General features: G+C 41.8%; 1 protein-coding gene across 1 annotated transcript in view; it reads left to right on the top strand.

The window, feature by feature from the left end:
* The window catches only part of TRPM6 (transient receptor potential cation channel subfamily M member 6), a 105,364-nt gene that overhangs the window by 53,998 nt on the left and 37,521 nt on the right, over positions 1 to 13,845 (top strand). The window contains exons 22-25 of the mRNA XM_068974221.1: positions 1,633 to 1,807; positions 2,012 to 2,126; positions 6,076 to 6,269; positions 9,103 to 9,235. Coding sequence (XP_068830322.1) covers positions 1,633 to 1,807; positions 2,012 to 2,126; positions 6,076 to 6,269; positions 9,103 to 9,235 — 617 coding nt within the window. The remainder of the gene's footprint in view (positions 1 to 1,632; positions 1,808 to 2,011; positions 2,127 to 6,075; positions 6,270 to 9,102; positions 9,236 to 13,845) is intronic.

Below are 13,845 nucleotides of genomic sequence, written 5' to 3'. Positions count from 1 at the left end.
CTGTTTGTGAGCAAGAGGCTCCTCTGTCCATGGCATTCTGCAGGCAAGAATACTGGAGTGGGTCGCCATTTCCTTCTCCAGGGGATCTTCCCAACCCAGGGATTGAACCCATGTCTCCTGCTTGGCAGGTGGATTCTTTACCATTGAGCCACCTGGGAATCCCCAGGGTTGCTTCTATGCCTTGGCTATTATAAACTGTGCTGCAATGAACATTGGGTTGCATGTATCCTTTCAGATCATGTTTTTCTCCAGATACAGGCTCAGGAGTGTGATTGCAGGGTCATATTGAAGCTCTATTTTTAGTTTTTAAAAAAACCTCCATCCTATTCTTCATAGTGGCTGTACCAATTTGCATTCCCACCAACATTGTAGGAGGGTTGAATCAGGCTTACTTTTACTGCAAAGACTAACTGAGAGTTAATGAACCACTGGATTTAACAAGCGTCATTTTATAGTTGCTTTTACATCTTTTTTTTTCCCCCCTTAAATTCTTCAGTTTGCTAAGTAGCCTGGAATTATTCAGCAGATTCTTGGCCTGATCAGTTTTCTCAGGCTCTAAATACTGCTGAAGATAATCCTGGGAATAAGGAGCCATTTTACTAATTTGAATTACCCTAATTTTTTTCTTTTCATAATCACTGATGAAAACTTGGATATTAGCCAATCAAAAGCTATTCATATTTCATCACTTCTTAAAAAAAGCATAGATTCTCTACTGTTAGTACATTTAAATCATTCCATAGGCTACCTGAAACATGTATTGGGCAGAGAAAACAAGATGTTTTAGACAAAGGAAGTCCAGTTGTTCATGGACTAGGTATTTTGGTCAATGACTAGACAGTCTTATTATTGGCAGGCCCCCCCATCCCTGGGATTCTTCAGGCAAGAACATTGGAGTGGGTTGCCATTTCCTTCTCTAATGCATGAAAGTGAAAAGTGAAAGTGAAGTTGCTCAGTCGTGTCCGACTTTCAGCGACCCCATGGACTGGAGCCTACTAGGCTCCTCCGTCCATGAGTGGGGGGCCATTGCCTTCTCTGATAATTGTGATGACTCCAGGTATTTTATTTGTCTTGAATTTCTAATCTATGCTAAAATTCTGGCTGTGCCATTTTTTTTTAGCTTTTTATTTTGTACTGGGGCTCAGATAGTAAAGGATCTGTCTGCAATGTGGGAGACCTCGATTCAATCCCTGGGTTGGAAAAATCCCCTGGAAGAGGGCATTGCTACCCACTCCAATATTCTTGCCTGGAGATTTCCATGGACAGAGGAGCCTGGTGGGCTACAGTCCATGGGGTCACAAAGAGTCAGACACGACTGAGTGACTAACATTTTCACTTTTGTTGGGGTATAGCGAATTAACAATGTTGTGGTAGTTTCACGTGGAGAGCAGAATGATTCAGCAATACATATACATGTATCCATTCTCTCCCAAACCCCACTCCCAGCCAGGCTGCCACATTACATTGAGCAGAGTTCCATGGGCTATGCAGCAGGTCCTTGTTGGCTATCCATTTTAAATATAGCAGTGTGTACATGACCATCCCAAACTCCCTCTCTCTCTCTTCCCACTGGCAACCGTAAGTTCATGTTCTAAGTCTGTGAGTTTGTTTCTGTGTCATGCTTTTCTGTAGACAGCAAACATGTTCTACATTGTGATCATCATGGCCATCGTCCTCCTGAGCTTTGGAGTGGCACGGAAAGCCATCCTTTCACCAAAGGAGCCCCCATCCTGGACCCTTGCCCGAGATATCGTATTTGAGCCATACTGGATGATATATGGAGAAGTCTATGCTTCAGATATAGATGGTATGTAGAGCATTCCACCACTCTGTGGAAATCAAACCCTTGTAGACACTCAGAGTTGAAAAGAACTCTGGAAAACAACCATTTGAATCTTAAAAATGTCAAGAGTTTGTGGTATTCTGCTAAATTAGTGTGCTAAATATTTGTCCATGGTCATAGGACTGTAACTCACCTTGTCTCTCATTCTTTAAAATTCTTTCTTTGCAGTTTGTTCAAGCCAGCCGTCCTGCCCTCCTGGTTCTTTTCTTACGCCATTCCTGCAAGCTGTCTACCTCTTCGTGCAATATATCATCATGGTGAACCTGTTGATAGCTTTCTTTAAGTAGGTTATTTTAATCAAATATGGTTATTTTGTATCAGTCAAAATTGGTGAAGTATTTTGAAAGAGTCACATGTAACCTTTGTTTTAATGCATATCATGCTTTATCACTGTGGTTTTATGGTTTTAAAAATATGGGCATGGGACTACTGGTAGGAAGGTAGCAGAGTGTAAGAAGAGAAAAAATGATGTGGGACTGTAATAAAAACAGAATTAAAAGAGATCATACACTGTAATTAAGCAATAATTTGGAATCATGGAGAATGGCAATTGATGAGTTGAAAGTTGACTAGAGAGTCCTTGATAACTTCTCTTCATCAGCTCTCATTATATTTCATTCTCTGTTTTCATCAATATCACTTCACTTCTTCGCAGTTTTCTTTTCCTGGTTCATCATCTTCTCTCCAACCTTTTAACACTGGGATTTGTCCCTGGGCCCAGACCTTTTGTTTATGCTTCGTTTGGTGATCTCTTTCAGTTTCCTGTATATATGTTCTGTATCTTGACAAAGTCCAATGTATCTCTTCAGCCTACATCTCTTTCTTGAACTCCAATTCTATAGGTCCAGCTGCCCTGTTCTGTTGCCAGTCAGACATATAATAGATTTCTGAGCTTTTAAATGTCCAAACTCTTGATTTTCCCTCTTTCCAAATATACACTTATTCTTCTTATAGTTGTTCCCACATCTTTAAAGAAGAGCACACATTTCTGTCAAAGCTTCATCTTTTTTTTTGTCATTCAGGCCAAAAACCTTGGCCTTCTTATTGCCTCTCATATTTCTAAGTTTAGATTGTCAGAAATACCTTTGACTCCACCTTCAAATAGATCCTCAGTCCAACCACCTGTCAGTACCTCACTGCTACCACCACAAAGCCTCCTAATTATTTCTCTGCTTCTGTCTTTGGCCCCTGTATTCTTTTCTCAACACTGTAGCCCTAATGACACTTAACAAACCTAAGGATGCTATTTAAAAGTGCAGCTGCCCTTTCCTTCCATTATCTCCTTGGTGTGCCTGGTCCCCCTTACTCTTCTTTCTTTATCCTACTCACTTATATATATGCAAATATATTTTATAGTTTATTTATATATTATTTTTGCCCCCATTTATCTCATTCTGGAATACAGGCTTCATAAGAACAAGTTTGGTTTTTTGCTTTTGGGTTTTCTTTTTTCCTTTTCTGCCTATGAATTTATCCCAAGCATTGAAAAGAGTTTAATGGATGAAAGAAATCAAGTGACATGATGGAAAGGAACTAGTTTTTTCTGAATGCCTCCTTTATGCCAGCCACTGTATGAGGTATTTTATTTATTATCTTACTGAAAAGAGAAAGGGAAATCAATGCATAGAAGCTAAGTAAAGAAAGTAGAGGAGATACGGCTGAAAGCAGATAAAATAAAAGCACAGGCAAAAACAGACTATTGTTGCATGTATATCAGGAAAATCTTATTAGTTATTACAGGATTATATGATAACTGTCATCTTTCTTTAGTCTCAGCATTTTATGAACTTGCAGCATTTGCTGGTGTTTAATTATTATAGCTTTTATTCTGACATTTAAATAAGATCAGTGGATATGAGATTTTTGTTTCTCAAAAATAGCAGGTGTCAAAAGAGAGGTTGGAAAATCCTCCCACAGGCCAATCTTGTCACTGCGATGAACACACCGAGGACCATACAAGCTTCTTATTCAGTTCCTAAGTTGTGTCCCACTCTTTGCAACTGCATGGACTGCAGCATGCCAGTCCATGTCCTTCCCTCTCCTTCATTGTCTCCCAGAGTTTGCTCAAACTCCTGTCCATTGAGTCTATGATGCCATCCAACCATCTCACCTACTGTTGCCCCCTTCTCCTGTCTTCCATCTTGATTCTTCCCAGTTATCAGGCTCTTTTCCAGTGAGTTGGCTCTTTGCATCAGGTGGCCGAAGTAATGGAGCTCAGTATCAGTCCTTCCAGTGAACATTAAGGGTTGATTTCCTTTAGGATTTTCATCCAAGTTGAGCAACCCCAGATCTGACTGCTTATCCAAAAGCCCCTTTCCAGAATCTGTGATGGTTACGAAGAGCCTGACAAACACTGTGAAGATCGCCACCTGCTGGTAGACATGCTGTAGTCACTCTTGGACTGGGAGTAGCATGGAGCTCTGGCGATCCTCAAACTTGATTGTGCAAGAGAATTACTTGGAGGACTTGCTGAGACTGGGATAGCTAATTTGGTCCTTCTAGGGTAAGTGGAGAAGGCAATGGCGACCCACTCCAGTATTCTTGCCTGGAAAATCCCATGGGTGGAGGAGCCTGGTAGGCTGCAGGCCATGGGGTCGCTAAGAGTCGGACACGACTGAGCGACTTCACTTTCACTTTTCACTTTCATGCATTGGAGAAGGACATGGCAACCCACTCCAGTGTTCTTGCCTGGAGAATCCCAGGGACGGAGGAGCCTGGTGGGCTGCCGTCTCTGGGGTTGCGCAGAGTCGGACACGACTGAAGCGACTTAGCAGCAGCAGCAGGGTGAATGAGTAAGTGAAAGGCATTCAGTCATGTCCAGCTCTTTGCAAGCCCATGGACTGTAGCCTGCCAGGCTCCTCTGTTCCTGGAATTCTCCAGGCAAGAGTATTGAAGTAGTTCCCTCCTCCAGGGGATCTTCCCCACCCAGGGATCGAACCCAGGTCTCCTGCATTGTAGGCAGATTCTTTACTGTTTGACCCACCAGGGAAGCCCCATTCTGAGGTAGGGCCCAAGAATTTGTATTTCTGACAGGTTCTCAGGTGATGCTAGTGCTGCCGGCTCGGTGACTGGACTTAAAGAATTGCCATTAAATCCGGTTGTCAGTGCTTTCTTCATCTATCTTATGTAATCTGAAACTTCTCCTTTCCTTTTCCCTCTCTTTTTAAAAATCGAACTAAGTGTCATGCAGGATCTTAGTTCCAGGACCAGCACCCTGTGCCATGGCAGCATGGAGTCGTAACCACAGGATGCAGGGAAGTCCCTCCTCATTCTTCAATCCTAAGCTGTTTTTCTCCAAGATAGTTTGAATTTCTTCTCTTTACCATTCCTGCAGTTTAGGGTTACTTGCATTTCTATTTGTCAAATTTGTCTGCCCTTCTTAAGTGCTTCTCTGCCATCTTTCTCTAAAGAAATAAATTCTATATTAGCCTAAACAAAATATTAAGATAGATATTTCATTGTGCCCACCCATATCATATCATAGACTTAAAGTTATACAGTTAAGGATGACATATTGCTTGAGAATGGATACCACTCATGACAACTTCATCACAAGCTCTATAGCATCAACATATTTTTCTGCACTATTTGTATATTGTAATTGATACAATAAAGGGGAAAAAATCCAAAGTAGCCAACCAATATGAAGTTATTTTTATTATAAAGTTAATGTAAATAATTGATCTAGCTTCTAAATCAAAGTTCTGCTTATTGGTTTATTTTAGGATAAATTGATTTTTATTGCCTGCCTCATCTTTTTTTTTTTTTTTCCCATTTGAATGTTTTAGCTAGGGTTATTCTAGCACTTCTCACATTTGATAATTAGGAGAATCTCTTCATAAGATTGATAATATAGAGGAAGATTAAAACCGTTTATCATTAAGGATGACTTAAGGACTGAAAAGATCTTATGTGAAAAAAGATAGTGAAACAAGGATAATGTTACTTCAAGAGGACAGTTTCTGTTCATTGTATTTAAAATGTTAGCATTTTCTTCTCTCTGATTGTAATTTCTACCTTTTGCGTATTCTGATTAGCATATTTTATTGTAGAGGGTGATTAATGTGTATTGTTTGGGGAAGAAGAATTATAAATGCGATGGATATTATTTTTATTGGCTAACTACTGGTCACATCAGGTGAACCAATAATAAGCTGGAAAATAAAGCAGTCATCTGTCATGTTTCAGCATTCTGTATTAAAACACTGTCCCTCTTTTACTGCAACTTACAGTAACGTTTACATAGATCTGAAATCCATTTCAAATAACCTGTGGAAATACAATCGCTATCGTTACATCATGACCTACCATGAAAAGCCTTGGCTGCCCCCACCTTTTATCCTGCTGAGTCACATTGGTCTCCTGCTTCGCCGTCTTTGCCAGCACCAAGCTCCAAATGACCAAGAAGAGGGTGATGTTGGATTAAGTAAGTTTTTAATTGGTGGCACAGGAGAAAGAAAGTAAAGAGCAGAGATCCAAGGTGAAGACACCTGAACATTGTCGATTAAATTCAGGGCACAGGTTGGAAGGCCCTGGGAGTTAAATTAAAAGACTATCAGTTGGGAACCTGGGTCTAAGTAAATACATTGATCTCATGTGGTTATAGTATCTTTTGCTAAGAGTAATTAATAGTTTGAAAGAAAGAAATGGGTAGGAATAGAATCTCTGCTTGGATTTGTAAAGGTTTTTTGTCACCTGGAAAGCCTGTATTTTCTCTGCTTAACTGGGAAGTCATCAGAATAGCTCCTAGAGAGTAGTTGTCCCAGTGACCCATACTTATTCCTTGTTGATGAAGATGGAATCCAAATTGAAAGGATACAGGTCTTGTGGATTAAAGGAAATAGATAAACCAAACTTTGTCTAACTTATTCATTAGAGTCAAGGCTCTCTGGTTTCTCTGATTTACAGAATATGGAGGTCATTCTCTATAGATGTCTCATATTTTCAGGAACTTCAACTTAGGATGGAGAAATGCGGATTCTCTCTCTTTTTGGCAAAGCTTAACTCGACACATTTTGAGATATTTTTCCTAGTTCATTTTGCTTATCCGTATCTTGACAGCATGATATGACTGTCATACTAATCATCATAAGAGAAATTCATTCTTTTGGTTTACAGATCTTTCGTAGTTCCTCTAGGCCCATTGGTACTAGGCCCATTTCTAGATAATTCCTAGATATAGAGGAAATGGCATAAATCCACAATCCTTTATCTCAATTCCTAAATCCAAAATATATCTGAAAATGGAAAGTCTTTTTCTTCTTAAGTTAGAGAAAGACTCATTTGGATAGAAGAGGCTAATGGGACTAATGTAAGCCACTTACCCTCTTTATCCCTTGTAGTAAGAATATCATTGATTTTGCTGCAGAAATAATGTGTTTAATTTCAGAATATTGCTCTAGCCCCAGTTAGGAATTTTACTTCATTTATGGCATATGCATTATATTACATTTCCAAAACTAGAAAAGTAAACTTCTGAATTCTGAAACAGACTGGTTCCAAGAGTTTCAGATATGGAATTGTGGACTATCTGTACGTTTTGGTGAGCCCTTAACAACTGTTATCACAAGGTTGACAGGGTGGCAAGCTTTTGCTCCTGCTGGTAATTGACTCTGTGAAATATTTTTCTCTTCTTGAACCACTGTACTGATTTATTTTTCTTTTCCATTTCTTTCCCTCAAGAGATTCAGCCTTTATAAGGAAGCCAAAGTACAACTGCAGTTAACTTAAAGGCTTATAATTATATTATAATTTTTCATCTTCTAATAGAGTGCCATCCCAGAATAATTATAACAGGAGAGTGTGAACCACTTGAGAGATCCTGGAATTAACTAGGATTTGGCCAGATTTTATAGCACCATAACAAAGAACCCTTTCCTGAGCTTTCCTTGATATGAACTTATAGGGTGATTCTGGTATAAAACTTGAGGAAATATTCTGATGGGTAGAGGTGCACTCACCCTGAGTTTTAGGAAATTCTTAATTTTTCTAAGATTGCCTTTGAGCCTCTGTATTCAGGTTCAGGATGTTTGCACACAGGGTAGCAGTGCCACCTGGTGGACAGTTGCAAGAAAATGTCACATACTGCAAGCTGTACCTATCGCAATCACTGGAATTGCTTTGGGGATTATTTGCTCTCAGGAATCCACAGAAGGTTCAAATCACACAATTCTAAAGTTCCTTACTCATACAAAATTCTTTAATGCAAAGAAAAATTTAGAGCTGAGTGGGGATGGGGAGATACTGGATTTTTTTTTTTTTTTGGACCTGAAAAATTCTTCTATACTGTAAAAATCAGAAAACATTGTGAATACCTTTTGTGGCTGAATATTTTCTTTTAATTATCCTCTAAAATTAATATTTTTGTTAATTTGCATTTTAAATAAATTCTAGAACCTTTGAATTTCTAATTAATTCTGGAGAACTTTAATGGTTCTTTCTTGGTTTTTCTTTTTTTCCCCCCTAATTTAGGTGAAATGGTTGAAGGAAGAAAACATTCCAATTTTACCCTTTTTGCAACAGCATTTTTATATTTAACAAGTATTAGAAACTTGCTTAAAAGATAATGTTTTTTTCTGTTAGGTAAGAGTCAAGGTGGTATACCACATGTGATCACTGAAGTTTGATATAGATTGCATTAGTTTCATAACATCATGAAATGATGTGTCTTTTAATGAATTAGTTATTGTCAATGAAGATGTATAGCCTTGATTGGCCATTGATAATACTGGCAATAATATCTTTTTTCAATAAAAGAACTTAGTATATACCAACTCAGTGCCTGTATAAACTCAGTGCAACAAAGGTACAACTTTCTTAAACTTCCTGGATTCTCTGAAACAGACGTAGGCTTCTTCTAACCTTGATTTTAACCTGTGGGTTACTTGTTGTCATTTTGATAGTTTAAATAGTTGGTGGAGGAACCGCCATAAGCATACAAACATGATAGATCTTTAAAAGTATTCTAACGTAGGAAGATTTTGAAGATAAAGTATCTGATCCACATGAGTCATGTCCAAACCCCCACTTCAGTATATAAAACAACTAGGAGACTCAGCCTCATGCTTCCAGTTGTTGGTGCATAGGGCGTCCCAGGTGGTGTTAGTCATACCGTGTGACAAGGCTGTAAACTATCATCACACAAACTATAGTTTTATTCATTTTCAACACCAGTAGAAGAAAAGTCACTCAGACGTGGTCTCAGCTTCCTATGGAGGGGGAACGATGATTCTTTTTATATACTATACTTACTTCCACAGAACTCTACCTAAGTAAGGAGGATCTGAAAAAACTTCACGATTTTGAAGAACAGTGTGTGGAAAAGTACTTCCACGAGAAGATGGACAATCTGAATTGTAGTTGTGAGGAACAAATCCGAGTGACATCAGAAAGGTAAAAGCTCTATATGTATTTTCACCCCCTAAACTGCTACTTAAAGCTGATTCTTACTAGAATGGCTGAAAAAAAGTAGAAGGTCTACTTTTAAAACCTAAGGTTTTGATCCTCTAAAATTTTCTCAAGTAGTGTGTAATATTCTTGTAGTCATTGCACATTTATTGAGCATCTGCAGGGTTCTAGACAGTCTTATAAGTTAGAGGAGATAAATGGTGGATGAGACCAGGGGCCCTTCCTTTGTAGGCCTTCCAGTCTAGTGCATGCTTGTGGAGGGGTGCTGGGAATGGAGGACAAAAAAGAAATATGTAATTTAATGCCAGACCATAAAAGAGCAATGAAGAAAAACAAGTAGTATAAGGGAATAGAGAATGATGGCGGTGAAGGGTCTGCTGGAGTTGGGTTGGGTTGGGTAGGTTGAGGAGGTGGGTGCAGGAGGATCACTTTGAGGCAGCTGAGGAGGAGAGACCTGAGGAAGGAGGGATGGTGCCCCAAGCTGGATGCGGCTGCGTCCAGGAGGGATGGTGCCCCAAGCTGGATGCGGCTGCGTCCAGGAGGGATGGTGCCCCAAGCTGGATGCGGCTGCGTCCAGGAGGGATGGTGCCCCAAACTGGATGCGGCTGCGTCCAGGAGGGATGGTGCCCCAAACTGGATGCGGCTGTGTCCATGTGGGATGGTGCCCCAAACTGGATGCGGCTGTGTCCAGGAGGGATGGTGCCCCAAACTGGATGCGGCTGTGTCCAGGAGGGATAGTGCCCCAAACTGGATGCGGCTGCGTCCAGGAGGGATGGTGCCCCAAACTGGATGCGGCTGCGTCCATGTGGGATGGTGCCCCAAACTGGATGCGGCTGTGTCCAGGAGGGATGGTGCCCCAAACTGGATGCGGCTGTGTCCATGTGGGATGGTGCCCCAAACTGGATGCGGCTGTGTCCATGTGGGATGGTGCCCCAAACTGGATGCGGCTGTGTCCAGGAGGGATGGTGCCCCAAACTGGATGCGGCTGTGTCCATGTGGGATGGTGCCCCAAACTGGATGCGGCTGTGTCCAGGAGGGATGGTGCCCCAAACTGGATGCGGCTGTGTCCATGTGGGATGGTGCCCCAAACTGGATGCGGCTGTGTCCAGGAGGGATGGTGCCCCAAACTGGATGCGGCTGTGTCCATGTGGGATGGTGCCCCAAACTGGATGCGGCTGTGTCCATGTGGGATGGTGCCCCAAACTGGATGCGGCTGTGTCCAGGAGGGATGGTGCCCCAAACTGGATGCGGCTGTGTCCATGTGGGATGGTGCCCCAAACTGGATGCGGCTGTGTCCAGGAGGGATGGTGCCCCAAACTGGATGCGGCTGTGTCCATGTGGGATGGTGCCCCAAACTGGATGCGGCTGTGTCCAGGAGGGATGGTGCCCCAAACTGGATGCGGCTGTGTCCAGGAGCAGTAGGCTGGTCCTGAAGAGGGCAGGGGCAGGGTGCCAGTTGCACTGGGAGTCGTGGAGCTCTCAGGGAGCCTGACCGGCACTTGTGCACTGAGTTGAGGGCAGCTGAGGGTGAAAGTAGAGACAGAGATCAGAGGCAGATTTTGTAAGAAGTTTACCTCTGAAGCAGGGTATGGGCACATGGTGGGATTCTTTTGTTTCATGTGGCGATAACAAAATTAATGTATGTGTTCCTGGAAATGGGAGGAGCTGCAGGAGCCAGAGGAAAGAAGTGATTTGCTGAGTGAAGTCCTTGGGAAGGGGAGTTAATGGTGGAGACCAGGAGAGGATGGGGAGCGTGGGTGTGGCAGAAGGATGCAGCCGGGCTGCAGGAACCAGGGCAATCATCAGTGAGGGTATCTGTGGGTGGGTGTGATTGAGGGGGGAATCAGTGCAGGAAGGCCATTCAGAGTTTTGAGGAAAGAGGAGATGTGTTGGAGAAAGTGAACAAAATCAGATTCTAGTAAGATCAAAGCTGCTATGCATGTATTACTAATTGTAGATGTTAAAATAATGAAGGATTGCATGTGATTATATGCACTTTTCATATTTAGCTGTAATTGACCTAACAATATATGTTTCAAGCATATAGCATGATGGTTTGACATTTGTGTACTATGAAATGATCACGACAGTGAATCTGGTTAACATCCATCACCGTACACAGTTACAGATTTTCTTCTTGTAATGAAAATATTCGTTTCCAAGGCAAACCATTCAATATCACAGTAATCCAAGTCTATGCTCCAACCAGTAATGCTGAAGAAGCTGAAGTTGAATGGTTCTATGAAGACCTATAAGACCTTCTAGAACTAACACCCCCAAAAGATGTCCTTTTCATTATAGGGTCAGTTCAGTTCAGTTCAGTCGCTCAGTCACGTCCGACTCTTTGCTACCCCATGAATCGCAGCACACCAGGCCTCCCTGTCCATCACCAACTCCCGGAGTTCACTCAGACTCACGTCCATCGAGTCGGTGATGCCATCCAGCCATCTCATCCTCTGTCGTCCCCTTCTCCTCCTGCCTCCAATCCCTCCCAGCATCAGAGTCTTTTCCAATGAGTCAACTCTTTGCATGAGGTGGCCAAAGTATCATTATAGGGGACTGGAATGCAAAAGTAGGAAGTCAGGAGATACCTGGAGTAACAGGTAAATTTGACCTTGGAGTACAGAATAAAGCAAGGCAAAGGCTAACAGAGTTTTGCCAAGAGAATGCCCTGGTCATAGCAAACACCCTCTTCCAACAACACAAGAGAAGACTCTACACACGGACATCACCAGATGGTCAATACCAAAATCAGATTGATTATATTCTTTGCAGCCAAAGATGGAGAAGCTCTATACAGTCAGCAAAAACAAGACTGGGAGCTGACTGTGGCTCAGATCATGAACTCCTTATTGTCAAATTCAGACTTAAATTGAAGAAAGTGGGGAAAACCACTAGACCATTTTTGTATGACCTAAATCAAATCTGTTATGACTATACAGTGGAAGTGAGAAATAGATTCAAGGGATTAGATCTGTTAGACAGAGTGCCTGATGAACTATGGACGGAGGTTCATGACATGGTACAGGAGGCAGGGATCAAGACCAGCCCCAAGAAAAAGAAATGCAGAAGGGCAAAATGGTTGTCTGAGGAGGGCTTATAAATAGCTGTAAATAGAAGAGAAGTGAAAGGCAAAGGAGAAAAGGAAAGAGATATCCATCTGACTGAAGAGTTCCAAAGAATAGCAAGGAGAGATAAGAAAGACTTCCTCAGCGATCAATGCAAAGAAATAGAGGAAAACAACAGAATGGGAAAGACTAGAGATCTCTTCAAGAAAATTAGAGATACCAAGGGAACATTTTATGCAAAGATGGACACAATAAAGGACAGAAATTGTATGGAACTAACAGAAGCAGAAGATATTAAGAAGCAGTGGCAAAAATACACAGAAGAACTATACAAAATAGATCTTCATGACCCCGATAATTATGATGATGTGATCACTCACCTAGAGCCAGACATTCTGGAACGTGAAGTCAAGTGGGCCTTAGAAATCATCATTATGAACAACGCTAGTGGAGGTGATGGAATTCCAGTTGAGCTATTTCAAATCCTCGTGGACTTGAATCCTCATGCAACCACATGGACTGCTGCACACCAGGCTTCCCTGTCCTTCACCATCTTCTGGAGCTTGCTCAAACTCATGTCCATTGAGTCGGTGATGCCATCCAATCATCTTGTCTTCTGTCATCCCCTTCTCCTCCTGCCTTCAGTCTTTCCCAGCATCAGGTTCTTTTCTAATGTGTCTGCTCTTTGCATCAGGTGGCCAAAGTATTGGAGTTTCAGCTCAGCACCAGTCCTTCAGTGAATATTCAGGGTTGATTTCTTTTTGGTTTGCTGTTACAAAATTTCCCAGACTGGATGGCTTACAAGCTGCAGAATGTTATTGCTAATAGTTCTGGAAGCTGGAAGTCTGAGATCAGGGTGTGAGGATGGTCAGGTGAAGGCCCTGTTTGGGTTACAAACTTCTGTTTCCTTACGTGGTAGAAGGCACTAAGGAGCTCTGTGGAATCTTTTATTAAATAGAGCATTAATCCCACTCATGAGGGCTTCATCCTCATGACCTAATCACCTCCCAAAGGCCACATGTACCAATACCATCACTTTTGAAGATTAACATTTCAACATATGAATTTTGGGTGGGGACACAAACATATAGGGCATAGCAGAGAGGATAAATAAAGACATATTTAGAGAAGAGAATTCATGAGATGAGTTAAGGATTGGATGTGGTGATAAGGGAGTAGATGGAGTCCAGGACGAATAGTATCTAAGGCAGGGTAATGAGGCGAAAGGTGGCACCGCAGGGATAAGGAATACCAGATGCATGGCAGAGACTGAGGCAGCGGGTAGAAGCAATGAGGTTTAAGTTTGTCGAGCCTGAGATTCTAGTGGCATATTTAGCCAGAGATGTCTGGAAGGCTTTATATATATGGCTCTGGAGCCCGAAGGGCAAAATTTGAATAGGAAATTTGGTAGTCACCTGCCTATTGTAGGAAAATAAAACTATGGGAGAGGAAGTGATTATGCTCAGGAAGCAAGTGGAGTGAGCAGACTCAGTGGGTCTCATGCTGAGAGGTGTCAACACCTGTGTC

The sequence above is a fragment of the Capricornis sumatraensis genome, chromosome 6 (genome assembly GCF_032405125.1).
Source record: "Capricornis sumatraensis isolate serow.1 chromosome 6, serow.2, whole genome shotgun sequence".
Classification (NCBI taxonomy): domain Eukaryota; kingdom Metazoa; phylum Chordata; class Mammalia; order Artiodactyla; family Bovidae; genus Capricornis; species Capricornis sumatraensis.
The sequence above is the reverse complement of the archived record's forward strand: the minus strand, read 5'-3'. Positions and strand labels throughout refer to the sequence as shown.